Source organism: Diaphorina citri, unplaced genomic scaffold, assembly GCF_000475195.1.
Source record: "Diaphorina citri unplaced genomic scaffold, Diaci psyllid genome assembly version 1.1 scaffold195, whole genome shotgun sequence".
Taxonomy (NCBI): domain Eukaryota; kingdom Metazoa; phylum Arthropoda; class Insecta; order Hemiptera; family Psyllidae; genus Diaphorina; species Diaphorina citri.
Window position 1 is genome coordinate 95,290 of NW_007377632.1, and position 21,681 is coordinate 116,970.

General features: G+C 37.9%; 1 protein-coding gene across 1 annotated transcript in view; it reads left to right on the forward strand.

Annotated features, from left to right (window-relative positions):
- The first annotated feature begins 10,335 nt into the window (after positions 1-10,335).
- LOC103505797 (M-phase inducer phosphatase-like) overlaps positions 10,336-21,681 on the forward strand; it is an 81,843-nt gene continuing 70,497 nt past the window's right edge. The window contains exons 1-2 of the mRNA XM_026821029.1: positions 10,336-10,369; positions 13,066-13,114. Coding sequence (XP_026676830.1) covers positions 10,336-10,369; positions 13,066-13,114 — 83 coding nt within the window. The remainder of the gene's footprint in view (positions 10,370-13,065; positions 13,115-21,681) is intronic.

Sequence of the window (21,681 nt, forward strand, 5' to 3'; positions counted from 1 at the left end):
GGATTGATTCAAAAGATACAAGGGGAAAGAAAGCATTGTCTTGTTCACTATGGTAAGTATGTAGAAGGTCTTCATGTCATGTAAATTTCTGTTTTGCTTTTTCCTAACCGATTGTCAAAGCAGAGTGAGTGCCGAATTGCCTGCTTAACTAATTTGTCAACAATCTTCTGGAAACGGGTTACTATGTCAAGTAACATGATAAAGAATGATAGGTATGTACTATGTTTTCACTTGACAAATATTTGAAAACATAGTACATACCTATCATTCTTTAATTTGTCAACAGTAAGTATAGGTGCTGAATTGTAGAAGTGTACCAAATCCAAATATGTAGTTAAGGTATATACTTCTGTAAATTGACCGCGAGTACAGATTCTTACTGATTGGTAGGTACATGACTATAACTCTAAATATCGCAGATCTAATGACATAATGTAACTTCTTCCTTTTTTTCGATAAGGAGAAGTTACTTTAATATAGGTGGTAGAGAACGCCTAAGGCGTTAACCTCGCCTAGGGTTACCTTCCACTCAAGAGTCTATTGTTATTATTGTGTATTTAAGTATTCATTTGTTTGTAATTTTATTTTTCAATGAGATACAGGCTAAGCCAAAGCATTCTCATCTACATTTTCTATCCTAACTTGGAAACTTGCGTACTATGCGCGTTGTATTTAATATGACTGCTTTTTGGAGAACAAAGCAGAGTGAGTGCCGATTGGCCTGCTTAACTAATTTGTCAACAATAAGTATATGTAGGTGTTGAATTAGTAGAAATGTACCAAATCCAAATATGTAGGTACATACTTCTGTAAATTGACCGCCAGTACAGATTCTTACTGATTAGTAGGTACATGACTATAACTCTACATATCGCAGATCTAATGACATAATGTAACTTCTTCCTTTTTTTCGATAAGGAGAAGTTACTTTAATATAGGTGGTAGAGAACGCCTAAGGCGTTAACCTCGCCTAGGGTTACCTTCCACTCAAGAGTCTATTGTTATTATTGTGTATTTAAGTATTCATTTGTTTGTAATTTTATTTTTCAATGAGATACAGGCTAAGCCAAAGCATTCTCATCTACATTTTCTATCCTAACTTGGAAACTTGCGTACTATGCGCGTTGTATTTAATATGACTGCTTTTTGGAGAAGCATAAAGACATTCTTATTCTTAATTCCAGTGACAGATAGAATAATTGGAACTATTTTCACTTTCTCTAACCGCCACATCCTTCTGACTTCGTCTCGAAGTTCTTGGTATTTTCTCTTTTTCTCTACCACAGTGCTTTCCATGTTATGCGTATTTGGGATCGCAATATCCATCAGTAATGCCATTCTGCGCTCTTTGTCGTGTACTACGATATCTGGTCTATTGTTCGGGATGGTCTTATCGGTCATGATAGTTCTGTCGGGTACTACGATATCTGGTCTATTGTTCGGGATGGTCTTATCGGTCATGATGGTTCTATCGTAGTACACTGTATATTTTGCCGTTTCTATTACTGGTGGTGGCTCATATTTGTAATAAGGTGTTTTCTCATCTATGAGCTTCAAGTAAATTCTTTCCCTTGACTTCTTACTTTTTTCTTTTTTTTTTCCTGAACTTAAATTTAAAAATTCGCGCTACAAATTTATTGATAGCTTTTTTTGCTTCTCGGTGAAGCTGGCAAACTTTCTCATGAACACAGCAACTTTTTAGGCCCGGTTTATAGCCTCATTTTTTTGATCTTTTACAAAATCTGCTTCATGTAGTTTTTTGTATTAAACATCTGATCTTGGATAGCGGCCATAAACCCCTCGGTTTCTGGAAACAATTCCCCTTTTACTAACCACGCGTGTGACGCTATCTTGTCGACAAATGTATGGTCAGTGTCGTGGGGGTGTCTCCCGTGAAGGGGTTTTGATCGCCATTCCATGTTTTTCTCTTGGTTACTTATTATGCTTTCGTTTCTTTGAACATCAGTAGAGGCTGGATATTATTAAGTAACCATGAAAAATTTGAAACCCGGGGAATCTAGTACAAATATCTACTCTTATAAAATTCCTTTGTCGGGTTACGAACTGTGGATCTATGGATTCTCTGACCTGTCAATAGCAACCGTACCAGCAATAAAATTGAAGTATGCTGGGCATTGGCATTATTGCTTTTCATAGACTATAGATATTTACTTAACCTTCATCTTCATTCTACATTATGTGTCAAACCAAAGTTTGATACATTTTGCCATCGAATGGAATCAATAATCTTGAACGACCTAGTGTTTAAAGGAGGGATAAGTTTCAATAAAGTACCCTGGTTACCCTGTTTTAATATAAGTAGGTAGTAGGTACCTACCCTCGTATCCTGCTGAACAATTACCTCATATATAGGAGGTTGTGAATTTGAATACAACACTCTGCAACAGGTTTCCCTCCTTACATCCTGTGGTGAAAAGTTAGCGCGTTTACTTAACCTTCATCTTCATTCTACATTATGTGTCAAACCAAAGTTTGATGCATTTTGTCATCGAATGGAATCAATAATCTTGAACGACCTAGTGTTTAAAGCACCTTAAAGGAGGGATAAGCTTCAATAAAGTACCTACCCTGGTTACCCTGTTTTAATATAAGTAGGTAGTAGGTACCTCCCTCGTATCCTGCTGAACGATTACCTGATATATAGGAGGTTGTGAATTTGAATACAACACTCTGCAACAGGTTTCCCTCCTTACATCCTGTGGTGAAAAGTTAGCGCGGAATATTTAGGAGTACATAATAACCAGTTCTGTGTATTTGGTGTGGTCCCCCTGGGCACCTGTTTTCTGTTTGGGGCGCCGGATTCAATTCAAAGTTTTGTACAGCTTCCTGTTTTACTTAAATCAGGGTTCTCTTAATTGATAACTAAGATGTAATCACTGGTAGGTATTTACTTACTTAGAAGGAGTTGTAGGAGGATTTGTTACTTACTTAGGAAGATTTGTTCAACTGTAGACCTCCCTTTAAGTTTATGTCAAGATGTCAACTCGTTCTTTAATGTCGCCTGAATAGTAATAAAATCTTCCGTTCGTAATGTCTCTTGAATAGTAATAAAATCAAAATCGAAGTCTCCTGAAGACAATTTGATTGAAAGGTACAGACATAGGTGATTTTCCTGAGAATTCATTAATGAATTGGATATTAAGTAACCATGAAAAATTTGAAACCCGGGGAATCTAGTAAAAATATCTACTTATAAAATTCCTTTGTCGGGTTACGAACTGTGGATCTATGGATTCTCTGACCTGTCAATAGCAACCGTACCAGCAATAAAATTGAAGTATGCTGGGCATTGGCATTATTGCTTTTCATAGAATAGATATTTACTTACCTTCATCTTCATTCTAAATTATGTGTCAAGCCAAAGTTTGATACATTTTGCCATCGAATGGAATCAATAAGCTTGACCTAGTGTTTAAAGCACCTTAAAGGAGGGATAAGTTTCAATTCAATAAAGTACCCTGGTTACCCTGTGTTAATATAAGTAAGTAGGTAGTAGGTAGGTACCTACCCTCGTATCCTGCTGAACGATTACCTGATATATAGGAGGTTGTGAATTTGAATACAACACTCTGCAACAGGTTTCCCTCCTTACATCCTGTACTGAAAAGTTAGCGCGGAATATTGAGGAGTATATAATAACCAGTTCTGTGTATTTGGTGTGGTCCCCCTGGACACCTGTTTTCTGTTTGGGGCGCCGGATTCAATTCAAAGTTTTGTACAGCTTCCTGTTTTACTTAAATCAGGGTTCTCTTAATTGATAAAACATTATGTGTCAAACCAAAGTTTGATACATTTTGCCATCGAATGGAATCAATAAGCTTGAACGACCTAGTGTTTAAAGCACCTTAAAGGAGGGATAAGCTTCAATAAAGTACCCTGGTTACTCTGTGTTAATATAAGTAGGTAGTAGGTACCTACCCTCGTATCCTGCTGAACGATTACCTGATATATAGGAGGTTGTGAAGTTGAATACAACACTCTGCAACAGGTTTCCCTCCTTACATCCTGTGGTGAAAAGTTAGCGCGGAATATTTAGGAGTACATAATAACCAGTTCTGTGTGTATTTGGTGTGGTCCCCCTGAGCTCCTGTTTTGTGTTTGGGGCGCCGGATTCAATTCAAAGTTTTGTACAGCTTCCTGTTTTACTTAAATCAGGGTTCTCTTAATTGATAACTAAGATGTAATCACTGGTAGGTATTTACTTACTTAGGAGGAGTTGTAGGAGGATTTGTTACTTACTTAGGAAGATTTGTTCAACTGTAGACCTTCCTTTAAGTTCGAGGGATTGCCCCCAAGATTCAATAACACCAGAAATTGATGACTAATCAGAAAATTAAACTTCTTTTACTTAGCTATATTTTCGGTATTTTTACTTGAAACAAACTCACAGACAAACCAACTAAATTAGACCTTATGTCAAGATGTCAATTCGTTCTTTAAATCTTCCGTTCTTCCGTTCGTAATGTCTCTTGAATAGTAATAAAATCAAAATCGAAGTCTCCTGAAGACAATTTGATTGAAAGGTACAGACATAGGTGGACTTTAGGTCAAGATGTCAATTCGTTCTTTAAATCTTCCGTTCGTAATGTCTCTTGAATAGTAATAACATCAAAATCCAAGTCTCCTGAAGACAATTTGATTGAAAGGTACAGACTACAGACATAGGTTGAAGTAACGTTCAGTGTGTCCAAAGCTCCTCGATTTCCCGCCACTATGTGAGTTTCATATGGTGTTCCTTACCTCTCCAAGTTCCTAGGGAGATTAGGTTGACTAAACTTGGGACTTGGGACGTTATAGCTAGTAGATATTAGGACGTTATAGCTAGGTAAAGTAATAGTAAGGTATGTGTGGGCATTGTGTTGTAACGTTCAGTATGAACCAGTGCACCGTGACATCCTAGCCAGCACGTGCTATGGGGTCAGTGGTTCTCAACATGGCCTGACCATCAGAACTCTACTACCTCTCTGGAGGTACTCTTAACTTACCTAAACCATTACTTAGATCCTGGTTCGAGAAATCCTCAAAACAACTATTCAGAGCTGCCCAGGACAAACAAGAAATAGGGAGTTATAATCGCCAATGTTCTCTAGGACTAGGACGCACTACAAGAAGAAGATAGGTACCATTAGGAGTAAGGATTGCTACAAATCATTCTACAAGGAAAGATCACAGGCAGAAGAACTAGAGGCAGAAGGACTAGAAATCATTCTACAAGGAAAGATCACAGGCAGAAGAACTAGAGGCAGAAGGAGATCATCATGGCTGGGAAATTTGAGGGAGTGGTACGAGTGTTCCAGTGTAGCATTATTCAGAGTGGCCGGAGACAGAAGCAAAATCAGCAACATGACCGTCAACATTCGGATTGTATGTTTATGGCCAGCCTAGTTAGCTTGGTTGGTAGTGCGTCTGCCTTGTAAGCGCTAGGCCGCGGGTTCGATTCCTGCCCGGGGCGGATTTTATCCTTCTTTGAACATCAGTAGAGGCCAAGTTTAGGGGCGTGTAATTCGGGTCAGCTGCACAGATGTTGGCGTGTAGTGGTGATGTTAGTTTTCTTTCGTGGAAGTATTTACGCATTTTTTTTACCTATCCGTTATGCAAATTCCTGTCCGTTATGCAATTATTATTATATCTTCTTACATGCTCGCAAAACTCGGTTCCTGTTGCTCAAACCTTTGAACATCAGTAGAGGCCAAGTTTAGGGGCGTCTGCACAGATGTTGGCGTGTAGTGGTGATGTTAGTTTTCTTTCGTGGAAGTATTTACGCATTTTTTTAAACCTATCCGTTATGCAAATTCCTGTCCGTTATGCAATTATTATTATATCTTCTTACATGCTCGCAAAACTCGGTTCCTGTTGCTCAAAGTTACGCATTATTTTTACCTGTCCGTTATGCAATTATTATTATATCTTCTTACATGCTCGCAAAACTCGGTTCCTGTTGCTCAAAGTGGTAGGATTTTCTGTACATGTAGTCTGTTTCGTCTTTCTGTATTTATCTTTTCAAGAACATCGAAAATAGCTGATGATACCTACTTACCTCGGTATTTTTAGGACCCTTTCATCAGAGATCACTTCGGCGTCGAACAAATTTAACTAACCTCATGCTCATGAATGGTTAGTTCTATTATCGGCCTATTACTTCTTTTGCGTTTTATCTTTTCAAACAAGCAGGTAGGTACTTACATCCTCATTTAGAAATAATAGGTATAAACCTGGCTAGAAGGTAGATTCATTCTATATACCCAACCTTGAGAAGAAGGGAAAAAACAAACACGTACATGGAAAGTAAAATTGTCACCAAATACCACCGTACAATGTGGTGAGGTGTATTTTTAGTTCACACAATAAAAAGCAACATTTCTAAATTTCTAAAGGGGCGAGAAGAAACACAATACACCTCCCAGTAAGATACCGACTGTTTTAACGCAAAAGCGCCAGAAACCAACCCGTTGAAGTATTATTACTCCACAATCGAAGTTCTTTGTGCAATTTTTCTGTCAACTCCGGGAATTGAACCCGGAACAACCGCGTAGCTCACAGTTTAGGACTTCCACACTCACCCTGTATACACAGTTTAGGACTTCCACACTCACCCTGTATATAAAGAAAGCCCGCTCTCTTGCAAGACGACAGAATTCATATGAATATTATAGTTGAAGGAAATGTATTAATTTTGTGTTGATGAACATTCCTGATAGAGAAGGTCAGAACATTGAACCCGGAACAACCGCTTAGCTCACAGTTTAGGACTTCCACACTCACCCTGTATATAAAGAAAGCCCGCTCTCTTGTAAGACGACAGAATTCATATGAATATTATAGTTGAAGGAAATGTATTAATTTTGTGTTGATGAACATTCCTGATAGAGAAGGTCAGAACCTTTAACGCATCACACATATCGTTAAGTTTTATTGTTCAAACCATCTCCTTAATGTTCATGGAGTTGGAGTTCACGACATTAAACCTTACCGTTACGTAAACATAAGACAGAAATCCATTATCCCTTATTAATATTTTGAATAGTCATAGTAATAAAGTAATCAATAAATTTGAATTGAATGTGAATTCCCGCTTTTTCTCAGCGTTTGAACGAGACCGTCTCGTGTTTTGATACTTAATAATAATAATAATAGACTCTTGAGTGGAAGGCAACCACTAGGCGAGGTTAACGCCTTAGGCGTTCTCTACCACCTAACCCTTAGAGTATGTATATTATGTCGTTGTCGTAGAAAGATAAGTTTTGTTCATTACTTATTGATATTCTGGTACTATTCTATTAAGAAATTGTGATGGTGAGATTAGTAATTCACAATTTAACTCGGACTACGAGCAGAACCAGCAATCTTTAGATAAGTCCACCGCGTTATCAACTGCAAAACACTACTATTTTATTACGAAATTCTGATTGTGAGATTAAGTAGTAATTCACAATTTAACTCGGACTACGAGCAGAACCAGCAATCTTTAGATAAGTCCACCGCGTTATCAACTGCAAAACAAGTGCTTTATTCTATTAAGAAATTGTGATTGTGAGATTAGTAATTCACAATTTAACTCGGACTACGAGCAGAACCAGCAATCTTTAGATAAGTCCACCGCGTTATCAACTGCAAAACAAGTGGTTGGTATTCTTACGAAATCGAAAGGAAAGGCAAAATTTGACTATGAAATTAAAAATTACCGACCAGATTGGTCTTGCAATGTTCGGCACGAGTGTTTCTTGAAGTAACTTACTTTGTACAAAGATTGACGTTAAATTTAACTTACCGTTCCAATTAAATACCAGACTGTCTAATTACAATAAAAACGAACCCAATACCTCAATACCCTAGTCCCCATTCCTTATACATAACTTATACCTACCCCATACCCAATAAAAATCCAAAAAAAGCCCTACACATTTTCCAGCTTTTCATTGAAAATGTTTCCTTCAAACGTCTATAAATTACCTTTGAAAATAAATGACGAATGGTTATGTGGGGTTCAGAGAACAAAACCCCTAGATTTTCTCCATTGTAATCTTAAAACTTGACAGTAAGAAGGAAAAATAAGTTTGAAGATGGGAAAATAACGGAAATTGAAGCTGATGATACCTACTTACCTCGGTATTTTTAGGACCCTTTCATCAGAGATTCACTTCGGCGTCGAACAAATTTAACAAACCTCACATGCTCATGAATGGTTAGTTCTATTATCGGCCTATTACTTCTTTTGCGTTTTATCTTTTCAAACTAGCAGGTAGGTACTTACATCCTCATTTAGAAATAATAGGTATAAACCTGGCTAGAAGGTAGATTCATTCTATGTACCCAACCTTGAGAAGAAGGGAAAAAACAAACACGTACATGGAAAATAAAATTGTCACCAAATACCACCGTACAATGTGGTGAGGTGTATTTTTAGTTCACACAATAAAAAGCAACATTTCTAATGTTCAGCCCTATAGTTCAGTATGTGTAAGGTTTAATAACCTATTAGAAAAATCTTTGCACACCTCAGAGGTAATACTTGAGTATGTATATTATGTCGTTGTCGTAGAAAGATAAGTTTTGTTCATTACTTATCGATATTTTGGTACTATTTTATTAAGAAATTGTGATTGTGAGATTAGTAATTCACAATTTAACTCGGACTACGAGCAGAACCAGCAATCTTTAGGATAAGTCCACCGCGTTATCAACTGCCAAACAAGTGGTTGGTATTCTTACGAAATCGAAAGGAAAGACAAAATTTGACTATGAAATTAAAAATTACCGACCAGATTGGTCTTGCAATGTTCGGCACGAGTGTTTCTTGAAGTAACTTACTTTGTACAAAGATTGACGTTAAATTTAACTTACCGTTCTAATTAAATACCAGACTGTCTAATTACAATAAAAACGAACCCAATACCTCAATACCCTAGTCCCCATTCCTTATACATCTTACCCACTAAAAATCCAACGTCTTATCTCAATTACGGAAAAAAGAAAAAAAAGCCCTACTTACACATTTTCCAGCTTTTCATTGAAAATGTTTCCTTCAAACGTCTATAAATTACCTTTGAAAATAAATGACGAATGGTTATGTGGGGTTCAGAGAACAAAAAACCCCTAGATTTTCTCCATTGTAATCTTAAAACTTGACAGTAAGAAGGAAAAATAAGTTTGAAGATGGGAAAATAACGGAAATTGTTGGGCCTTACCAGGGGTGTGTTCAGCCCTATAGTTCAGTATGTGTAAGGTTTAATAACCTATTAGAAAAATCTTTGCACACCTCAGAGGTAAGAAACCCTCTCCGATTTTCAACTTGCTGCTTCCTCTTCAAACTGTAGAGCGAGATTTCGCAAAAAAACATGGTGCTACTCGTAGCAATTTTCCTTCTGATTAAGTCTTGAATTGTTTTGAAACTTCTGTTGTCCGGAAAGACTGACTCGCAACAACAACAACAACAACACCTACACTCAGTTTCCCTTGAAAATGTCTATGAAATAGACGAAACTCCGAGTCGGACAGAAAAAAGAAAGAAAAACAGCCCTACACATTTTCCAGCTTTTCATTGAAAATGTTTCCTTCAAACGTCTATAAATTACCTTTGAAAATAAATGACGAATGGTTATGTGGGGTTCAGAGAACAAAAAACCCCCAGATTTTCTCCATTGTAATCTTAAAACTTGACAGTAAGAAGGGAAAATAAGTTTGAAGATGGGAAAATAACGGAAATAGTTGGACCTTACCAGGGGTATGTTCAGCCCTATAGTTCAGTATGTGTAAGGTTTAATAACCTATTAGAAAAATCTTTGCACACCTCAGAGGTAAGAAGCCCTCTCCGATTTTTAACTTGCTGCTTCCTCTTCAAACTGTAGAGCGAGATTTCGCAAAAAACATGGTGCTCCTCGTAGCAATTTTCCTTCTGATTAAGTCTTGAATTGTTTTGAAACTTCTGTTGTCCGGAAAGACTGACTCGAAGAAAGACCATTTGTAAGATTAGGTTCAAACAGATCCTAGTACAGATCTACATCTATATATATATATATATAGGTACCGTTTCCGAGTGGATATCATACTAAGCTCGCACACCAGAGGTCCTGGATTCAATTCCCGGCAAAGTCGAAGTGTTTTCGGTTCGTTGCTAGGAATACGGGTAGTTTTTTTTAGAGGCAAAAGACATTTATCTACAAAAATAGTAAACAGGCTCACAGCTTCACCTCAAACAAATTATTCACTTTTAAAAACCACGAATTTCCAGAGCAAGCAAAGTGCAAATGAAAAACTCAACATGATCATGGGACTTACTCTGCCCAGCGTGCTATCGCACGATCTTTTTCTACCGCCATGGAATTCCTGAACCAGGCAAGAAAGACCATTTGTAAGATTAGGTTCAAACAGATCCTAGGACAGATCTACATCTATATATAATATATATATAGGTGCCGTTTCCGAGTGGATATCATACTAAGCTCGCACACCAGAGGTCCTGGATTCAATTCCCGGCAAAGTCGAAGTTTTTTCGGTTCGTTTCTAGGAATACGGGTAGTTTTTTTAGAGGCAAAAGACAGTTATCTACAAAAATAGTAAACAGGTTCACAGCTTCACCTCAAACAAATTATTCACTTTTAAAAACCACGAATTTCCAGAGCAAGCAAAGTGCAAATGAAAAACTCAACATGATTTTTTCCTTCCAAGTTTGATCGTCTTAACAATACCCCAGTGTTCAAGTCAGGGTGGATATGTTTCCAGTAGGGGGGGAGCATAACCGTCTTATACTTGGGCACGTGGGGAGACGATAAGAAAATTACTATCATTATAACCATTGCATAGCTATTCTATTGTATTGATTGGCACTAAACTCGTGCTTAACAATACGAAATCTGAAAATCTATTGTTTTGATTTAAAAGTGCATAGCTATTCTATTGTATTGATTGGCACTAAACTCGTGCTTAACAATACGAAATCTGAAAATCTATTGTTTTGATTTAAAAGGTTGAATAATGAAATGATTTGGTCGAAAAAACTACTGGTTGTTAAAAAATCGGTTAACATCCGTCACTCGCTGGGTGGAAAAATTCCTACTGGAAAATTCTGCCATGATAAGAATAAAATCAAACCTAAGAAAAAAGGGACTAAAAAATAGAAGATCTGGGAAGGTTGGCCGTTGTTAAAACTGGGGAACCAAGGGCAAAAAACTTTATTCACCAACAAATTTGCCTGGCAGTACAACGAAAAATATTTGTCAATTTTCACTGGCCATTTCCTGTTACTTCCGTCCCCTTCATGTAATAAAGGTAACAGTTAGCGCTATAACTTATAACGCCTGTATAGTAATTGTTCACTGCTCAGTAGGTGATTCCTAACAGTGTAAGACCACCATACCACCTGATGATCACCTGTCTCAGCAAAATAACCCCCGTGCTAAGCAACCTTGAGCTTGGTGTAATCAGATACGAGTGACATCCGGTTGTACGCTTCGTACCAGATTCAATATTGACCATTCAATGGGTTTCTTGACTTTGGTACTCAGTATATTAGCGATTTATATGAGAACTATTGGGCTATCGTAGATTCATATAAGCTTAACTCATCTTTTAAGGCTGTTTACCCCTACATCTAAGCCTCAGAGTGGGACTTTTGTGTATGTACGTAGGTTTTGGTAGTCATGTAGTTGGAACTTGAATTATGAGTTTATTGTGATTAGTACAAAGCGAGGTACTTGAAGGAATATGTAGCTTTCAAAGATTTAAGCTTGACATTTCAACAGATCACTTGTAATTCTGGAAAAATCGGGTTTGAATAAAAGAATGAAAATGTTTAAATCGCTACTGGTATCGAACCACAATCCTCTAAGTTACGGGGGGGAAATGAATGAACTCTGTTTGAACAAGAGTATTACCAGTTCATCATTATGGTTTCCCGCCTTCACGCTTGTCATTTTCAACTTTAGTGTAATAATATCCTACGCTATGTACTGAGTAAATTGTATTATCCTACGCTATGTATTAAGTATTTTGTATTATCCTATGTTATCGCGCGAGTACATTCCACCTATCGTTCAATCAATCATCCTAGTAGCATCTTGCTATTAATTACTCTAAGCTGGAATAATGAAACTAGAAATATAAAATAGCCAAATACAAAACTGCACAGCACGTGTTAGAGGGCATTGTACTAATATACAGGGTGATCCTGAAGTCCCCCCCCATACCCCCCCGGGCCCCCTTTGTGCCTTTGTGTTTGAAATAATTAAGAGACGGTCTTACCAGAAGGGAATTGGGCCTGAACTTCCAGTGTTCAGGTTGCAACACACATAAGCCTTTTAATGTCTCTCCTTTATGTCTCGCATTATTTGGCCGAAATTTTAACCCAGCTCAGTTGTCCTTACAAGGCGGCTTAGTGCATTATCAAAATAACCACAAGACCGAGCAGTACGTGTCGGCCCATTCGGTCACCCGTCCAAATACGCGACTAAACTCAACGTTGCTTAACTTAAGTGCCCTATCCATATTGTCAGGAACTGATGAATTCAACGCAACGTACTATTGCCATTACGCTACATTCTATAAACCCCGTATGAAAAGCGATATAATAATGGTGGCACAGCTGTTGATTTGTATTTTCATATCAAGGGTTGAAACAACAGCTTTCATTGTGTCGAGTATAAGGGAGACTTTAGATCTTATGAGCATGCAGCTGTCTTGCTGTCGAATCAGCCTAGGGTTCAGTTTTGTCCCCTTCCTAAGCCTGAACCTTTTCATAATTAAGCTCGTATTCAACGTAGGTCCCCTCGATTATTTGATTTTTCTAGTCCTCTTATATGCATGAAAAACTTTCGTACCCCGATAATTTGATAGCAGATATTTAGGCGGTCTAAGTTTCGTATGAAAGAGAAATGCGGGTACTATTTTATTGTCTGTCTATATGGCAGTAGCAAGCCAGGTTTGTTAGAATCACGTACATTTTATATTCATGCTCACCATAAGTATTGGGAACTGGGTACTATAATTTTGTAGGGAGATATCTTGGTAAACTTTGATCTAATAAAGTTTTTGTTTTCTTCTCTTTTCCAGATTCAAAAGAAAATGCACAGGAATCATCCCCGTTCGTCAAGTTCGGAAGGTAAGTTATTCATTCTAGTTCAAGGAACGGTGGCTAAGGCCCAGTCAAGTTGAAATGTTTGCTCAAGTCTGAACATGCCCGAATGGTGCCCGAGCAGTCTCCGGGCATTCTCAGGCAAATATTTCAACTTGAATCTGTAGACCCGGGCCTTAATCTTTTCTTTTGACAACTCTATTATTTAGCGACTCAGCCTATGTGTTTCTTAAAGGATACAGGAGGTATCAAGAAGGCGATATTGAATTTACATACTCTTAACTACATAGTGCTATATGATGAAATAGTAGACATCCTGTATCCAATCATGTCACGAATCCAAGCCCAAGCACTTATCGTTGGAATTTCGAGCCATTTAAACCATATGATCCGTCTACAAGTTCATTGGTCCTCTAGGATTAACCCATTCAGTGTTCTCGAGCTTACAGTATCACTAGCGGACACAAGTTAACATAATTGAAAAGTCTAGGTATAGTCATACGGTCAAGTAAACTTGCCCAGAATCAAATTTAATGTTTTCATAGAAATCTCAGAACTTTGTAGAGACCTCAAGTTAGACAGGTATTTGATGCCAGAGTAGCCACTACTTAAGCAGATCCAGATTTGTCTGGCTTTTCTTTTTCCTTAACTTTTTATTTTTACTTCATCCAGTTCTTTTTGTTTTTTTCTTTGTAAGTTTTTAGTATTCTTCGACATATCTTTATTCTTCTTGTTCTTGGTAAGGGTCACTAGTTAGGTAGTTTGGCAAACACGAACATCCACTCTAGACAATCGCCGTAAGACTTCTGATTAAACGAGTTGACAAACTTTAACCCTTTGGTGTCTAAAAGGGCTTATCGAGAAAGGACAAAAAAGAGCCTGCTGTTCTTGATTCTAACTTGAGGTCTCTACAAAGTTCTGAGATTTCTATGAAAACATTAAATTTGATTCTGGGCATGTCCTTTCTCGATAAGCCCTTTTAGACACCAAAGGGTTAAAGTTTGTCAACTCGTTTAATCAGAAGTCTTACGGCGATTGTCTAGAGTGGATGTTCGTGTTTGCCAAACTACCTCACTAGTGACTATTACCAAGAACAAGAAGAATAAAGATATGTCGAAGAATACTAAAAACTTACAAAGAAAAGAACGAAAAGAACTGGATGAAGTAATAAAAAGTTAAGGAAAAAGAAAAGCAGACAAATCTGGATCTGCTTAAGTAGTGGCTTCTCTAGCATCAAAAATACCTAGAGGCTAGGTTAAGAGGTGAGTAAATAAGATACTCAGATACCCCATGATCAATCAATTAATTGACGTGACGGCATGCCTAGCGATTGTCTAGAGTGGATGTTCGTGTTTGCCAAACTACCTAACTAGTGACTATTACCAAGAAGAAGAATAAAGATATGTCGAAGAATACTAAAAACTTACAAAGAAAAGAACAAAAAGAACTGGATGAAGTAAAAAGTTAAGGAAAAAGAAAAGCAGACAAATCTGGATCTGCTTAAGTAGTGGCTACTCTGGCATCAAATACCTAGAGGCTAGGTTAAGAGGTGAGTAAATAAGATACTCAGATACCCCATGATCAATCAATTAATTGACGTGACGGCATGCCTGGGTCATTTTGATAGAATTAGCATAATTACCAAGTGAGGACCACGAGCATTGCCAGTTTCCATTGAATGATTGATCTGTCTGCTGTAGTAAGTACCTATTAAGTTCTGATTCCGCGCTTATTATGTTTTATGGATTTCAATTTCCATCCATTCATGGACCGAAAATACAGAACATGTAATTTTAGCGAGCATTGCCAGTTTCCATTGAATGATTGATCTGTCTGCTGTAGTATTAAGTTCTGATTCCGCGCTTATTATGTTTTATGGATTTCAATTTCCATCCATTCATGGACCGAAAATACAGAACATGTAATTTTAATGGCACTTCCGTTAGTTTTTGCAAACTTTGCTTGCTGTTGGCGGTTTTTGAGTTTTCAATCCTGTCTTGACCATTTTGGTCGGAACTATGTTGAATTGTACTGTTTTCTGGCCTGTAATTCGGTCAGTTTTTGAATTTTATCCATCTTTTTGGGACAGAGAACTTTATTTACATTGTCGGTTAACTCTAAAAAAGTCCTATTATGCCAAGAACTTTAGTAGCACTATAATTGAGGTGTAGTTTGAGAAAATTCCTATACACTTCCAAGATATAATGATGTTGAAACTATTTCAACTGTTATATTTTTATCGGTTTTCTACAAACGAGGTCCCAGAAAAACATGTGATTCTGGAATTCAAAGGTATGAAATATGAACCAATGCGACCCAATGAGCACTATAATTGAGGTGTAGTTTGAGAAAATTCCTATACAATTCCAAGATGTAATGATGTTGAAACTATTTCAACTGTTATATTTTTTATCGGTTTTCTACAAACGAGGTCCCAGAAAAACATGTGATTCTGGAATTCAAAGGTATGAAATATGAACCAATGCGACCCAATACAATAGTTTGACAAAATGCAAAAACCGAAACTTGATTCTCGGTATGTTTTTATAGAACACATGCTAGATGGTGAGAAAATGGATCATTATTGTTGACAGTTTCATAACGTTGTTGTTCCCCTTTGCGAAATCATGTAGACCACTAGACAGTATCAAAAAGGCAATCGTACATTGGATCAAAAGCGAGATCGAGAAGTGATGTTCTTTATGTTCATTATTGTTGACAGTTTCATAACGTTGTTGTTCCCCATTGCGAAATCATGTAGACCAGTAGACAGTATCAAAAAGGCAATTGTACATTGGATCAAAAGCGAGATCGAGAAGTGATGTTCCTTATGACAGAATGAAGTAAACCATTGAAGAACACTGAAATACCCAGAATGTGTAAAGAGATGAATGAACCATTGAAAAAACGTGAAAAGCCATGTGTAAAGAAAGAAATCCTGGTCCCGCGTAATCCACATCCTCTTGACACTAAGGACAGCATAGAGACTATACATTACAAGTAGTAGCGGTCAGTAAGCGGATTTTCACACCGGTGGTTGCTGCTTCGATGATAATCTCATTACCATTGTTCTTGGTAATCATATCTAACACTAAGGACAGCATAGAGACTATAGAAGTAGTAGCGGTCAGTAAGCGGATTTTCACACCGGTGGTTGCTGCTTCGATGATAATCTCATTACCATTGTTCTTGGTAATCATATCCTCCCCTCTGCCCGTACGTGTACGTGTATATCATTTACATGTGGGTACTCAATAACCCCAGGGACCTCCGTGTTTGTTACGTGTTGTTTGGGTTCTGGGTATTATTGACACTCTTGAGATGTGAAGGTGACGGTGGTGCCAGGCGAATGATTCAATTTTGTCTTGCAGAGTTTGAGAAAATTCCTATACAATTCCAAGATGTAATGATGTTGAAACTATTTCAACTCTTATATTTTTCATCGGTTTTCTACAAACAAGGTCCCAGAAAAACATGTGATTCTGGAATTCAAAGATATGAAATATGAACCAATGCGAACCAATACAATAGTTTGACAAAATGCAAAAACCGAAACTTGATTCTCGGTATGTTTTTATAGAACACATGCTAGATGGTGAGAAAATGGACGAACCTCTCCTCTAGACCTCAAACTCCGCCGGAATACAAATGTGACTAGAAAACCATATGAAATACAGAAAATAAACATTAAAATTCCTTTCCCATGTTATCCTAGACCTAGACTGTGTAGACATGACATTAAACAGGTACCTCATACAGCTAATACTCCATAGAAGTCTAGAAGAAACGAAAATGTACCTACCTAGAGAGATATGAAATCTCAGCTGTTGAAGAAAGAGAACAAGTTGAAGAAAGAGGAGGGAAAACAGTAAGAAGGATGTTGAAACAAAGTTTGGTAAGGTCCTGTGGGTAATTTAGTAGTTTTTTTAATCTTTCTTTTTCCTCTCTGTTCCTTCTCTCCCTTCCCCTTAGTTCTTTGAATCGTGAAATTGGGAGTAAAATAAACCTACACATATTAATTTCTTCGCATGGTAACCGCGGACTCTGTATCAAGTACTGTTGTATCTGTATCGCTCCTGTCAAATAAGTCCGTGTTCTCTTTAACAGAGCCTTAAACCGTAACACCAAACCTACCTATTTTTAGATTCCCTTCTGAATCTCATACTGCTGTTCTACATATTAAAAATCTTTAATAACAATCATTATGGGGAAGTATAAAATTAGCAAACATGAGTCTCGTCGAAAAGAAAAGCTCATTTTCAGAGGTTTCCAAACTTCCAGCAAGGGAACATATTCTGGTTCGAACAAAATCAACTGAATACGAGGTGAATGGACTTCAAGTTTATCGTCCCATCATAACGTGGGACGATAACATGTGTGTGCAGAGAAGTTCTTCTACCCCATGTATGAAAACCACCCCTATCCTGATTCTATAATTGTTCACCCCCACCTCCCTCATTAACTTTCAAACGAACTTTAACAGAAAACGTAACCCCAAGTGCAAATGTAAAATTATCCTCACTTAATTGTTTGAATAGATCAGTTAGATGCGCCCTTTCATCTATTGTTTGCTGTAATCGATGTTATTGAATTCAGAGTAATGGTTATTGGAATACTGGTGATAAAAACAACAATTTATCGAGCTTTCAGTTCACAGGTTTTAACTTTATTAGGTGGTCCAAACTGAATCAAATACCCCCATCTTATAAAACTCGTAGATTTTTGTCGGAGTCGTCTTGGTGCTTGTTGATCAACCAATGATTGAGGCTTCTCTAATTCAGTCACGCATCCAGATCATCTCTCCCTGGTTGGAGCGCTCTCTTCATTATAATATCTAGGAAGCTAACCCTTGTGTTTTGAAATATTCTTGTATGTTAATGAATCGCGTGCACAATTCTTAACATCCAGAAGCTAGAGGACCTGCCTGGTGTAATCAATGAAGTGATGGACTAGCGCTCTATTCATTATAATATCTAGGAAGCTAACCCTTGTGTTTTGAAACATTCTTGTATGTTAATGAATCGCGTGCACAATTCTTAACATCCAGAAGCTAGAGGACCTGCCTGGTGTAATCAATGAAGTGATGGTCTGAGACTACTGAACTTACTGATGGAATAATTTTGAACTTAAATTCATAAGATTGAACAGCTCATGATCGTTTTGACTCTCGAGAGTTTCCACGCTCTTAACCAATTCGTGGTTCAAACAATCCACAGCACAGAAAACAATACGGGGCATGCAGCCTACGGCTTACGCTGAAGATGAAGGCTATGATAGAAAAGCTTCCTAATCCAGTACGTAACACTGAATAGCGGTAGATGAAAAGAGTGATGGTCTGAGACTACTGAACTTACTGATGGAATAATTTTGAACTTAAATTCACAAGATTGAACAGCTCATGATCGTTTTGACTCTCGAGAGTTTCCACGCTCTTAACCAATTTGTGGTTCAAACAATCCACAGCACAGAAAACAATACGGGACACGCAGCCTACGGCTTACGCTGAAGATGAAGGCTATGATAGAAAAGCTTCCTAATCCAGTACGTAACACTGAATAGCGGTAGATGAAAAGAATGGCAGAATGGCACAGATGTGTTGTGCACTTGATGCTAACAGCAAGAGAGCATGAGCATGCAGCTGTCTTGCTGTCGAATCAGCCTAGGGTTCAGTTTTGTCCCCTTCCTAAGCCTGAGCCTTTTCATAATTAAGCTCGTATTCAACGTAGGTCCCCTCGATTATTTGATTTTTCTAGTCCTCTTGTAATATGCATGAAAAACTTTTGTACCCCGATAATTTGATGACGGATATTTAGGCGGTCTAAGTTTCGTATGAAAGAGAAATGCGGGTACTAGCAATTTTATTGTCTGTCTATATGGCAGTAGCAAGCCAGGTTTGTTAGAATCACGTACATTTTATATTGATGCTCACCATGAGTTTTAGGACGATGCGCAAAGTGCTCAATCAGAGCTTTTTATAAGTTTGTATGATGCTTTATTGATTAAACTAGATTAACTACATGTATGTGTAACGAAAACTTGAATTCCAACGTTAAACCTTGTTCGCCACCTGGTTAGATAATACAGGCTAACTTTTTGGTCCTTTAAATGAAATGTGAAGTCTACATCAGTTACGATGACAATAGAGGATTGGCGGTTTTGGACCGTAATTTTCGGATATTGACTTAAGACTTTCGGACATTGATGCCTCAAACATGTCAGCACAAAGTAACGAAGTACTCTCAGTTACAAGTGAACCTGGGTTGAAGAGCTGAAGAGTATGAAGCTGCCCATTACTGGGGGGAACTCATTTAAATGAATCCTAACGACCGACAGATGTACTAACACAATATGGTCCCAACAGCATCTTTCACGAAAATCAAAACCAAGTAAACGAAATGTTGCAGATTCAGAGACCTCCGATGTAACGTTCAGAAAATTCAAACGCTGAACCCATCACACGACATGGAAGAATTTCTACACTACCTTCTGATTCGAAGAAGAAATTCAAAATTTCAACCGACTCTCTTTCGACGGTTACAAACATCCAATCATCCACCTGGTGATTTGGGGGAAACTCAATAGCTTTCTAATTAGAGAAAAGCAAGGAAGGAATTTTGGAGTTCCCTGGAGGATGTCTTCGATTTTGATACTTTGGTTGTCGCACTTGGCTCGAAAATTTCAAATACATGAATTGCAAGGAAAGAAAAAGACGAGGCAGAAATCTGCCTGAAATACCTGGTCCTGTGAAGTCTACGAATCATAGGATTTACTGGGTGTTGTCAAATGATGAAAAGTTGGTATTCTGGTAAACGCTAAGATTCGATCGTGAGGAAGAGATGGCATTTTGCACCCATTTGTGTCATATTTCTCAAGTTGGGTCTCCTGATTAAACTAAAATTGTCCGGAAATCGGCCTGTATCAAGAGTGGTCTGCGTGGTACAATGGCAAAAAATAAAGATCTCCTGTACTCCTCAGTTCCTCACCCTAAGTATGTATGTACTTCATCCATCCTGAGCATTTCACCCTGTCCAATATAAATCAATGTCAGTAGGGTATTTTTATTTTGAGATTATGGCTCTTCTAAATGTGTCTAGTAATCCCCGATTTAGCTTTGTAGTTTACCCAAAATATTTTCGGAACTATTTGGGGGCGCTCAGAAATTAAAAGCGGTCTTCCGTGAGACTTTTGTTGAAACTGCGTTCAATTTTTACGTGTGTAGTGGGTGGCCCAACGTCACAATTTTGGCCAAAAGCTGCATTTATTCAGGAAAGCACCAAATTTGGTATGGACCTTCATTGGGAGTTGTTTGCTGTAATCGATGTTATTGAATTCAGAGTAATGGTTATTGGAATATTGGTGATAAAAACAACAATTTATCGAGCTTTCAGTTCACAGGTTTCAACTTTATTAGGTGGTCCAAACTGAATCAAATACCCCCATCTTATAAAACTCGTAGATTTTTGTCGGAGTCGTCTTGGTGCTTGTTGATCAACCAATGATTGAGGCTTCTCTAATTCAGTCACGCATCCAGATCATCTCTCCTATTGTGTTCCAATACCTCCATGGTGGATGAAGTACCAACACCGAATTTAATGTGCGTAGTGTTTAAATTCAGAAGCAGCAAAATTAAACGCAGTACATTAGTGACAAGTATCGACTACACAGCATCCAGGATTCAATGTCATTCTCAACGTAGCCATAATGTTCGTTACGATTCAAAACATTCTAAATCCGTTGGTAACCTCTGTCCTTACTCCCCGTTGATTGGGTCCTCCTAATCCCCAGAGAGCCACATAAGTAGCATCTAGCAGAAGAGAAATTGTTATAACAGAACAAGAATAAAGAAAGAGAAGGAGAGATGTGAACTTGAAGACCTAAACAACCTACACGAGGAGATGAAGGCCAAACATCTCTCTCTCTCTCTCTCTCAGCTGAGACGGTTACAGATTCAAATCTTTCGACCAATCAGAGCTCAGGATTTGTTCTGTCTAGTGAACCAGATGATGGTGAGATGTGACTAGAAAACCATATGAAATACAGAAAATAAACATTAAAATTCCTTTCCCATGTTATCCTAGATCGTGTAGACATGACATTAAACAGGTACCTCATACAGCTAATACTCCATAGAAGTCTAGAAGAAACGAACATGTACCTAGAGAGATATGAAATCTCAGCTGTTGAAGAAAGAGAACAAGTTGAAGAAAGAGGAGGGAAAACAGTAAGAATGGATGTTGATGTATATCATTTACATGTGGGTACTTAATAACCCCAGGGACCTCCGTGTATGTTACGTGTTGTTTGGGTTCTGGGTATTATTGACACTCTTGAGTTTGAGATGTGAAGGTGACGGTGGTGCCAGGCGAATGATTCAATTTTGTCTTGCAAGGGAGAGAGGGAGAGATCTAAAAATTTCAAGTTCTCAATAACCCCAGGGACCTCCGTGTATGTTCCGTGTTGTTTGGGTTCTGGGTATTATTGACACTCTTGAGATGTGAAGGTGACGGTGGTGCCAGGCGAATGATTCAATTTTGTCTTGCAAGGGAGAGAGGGAGAGATCTAAAAATTAGCAAAATTTTTCTCTTTTCGATTTG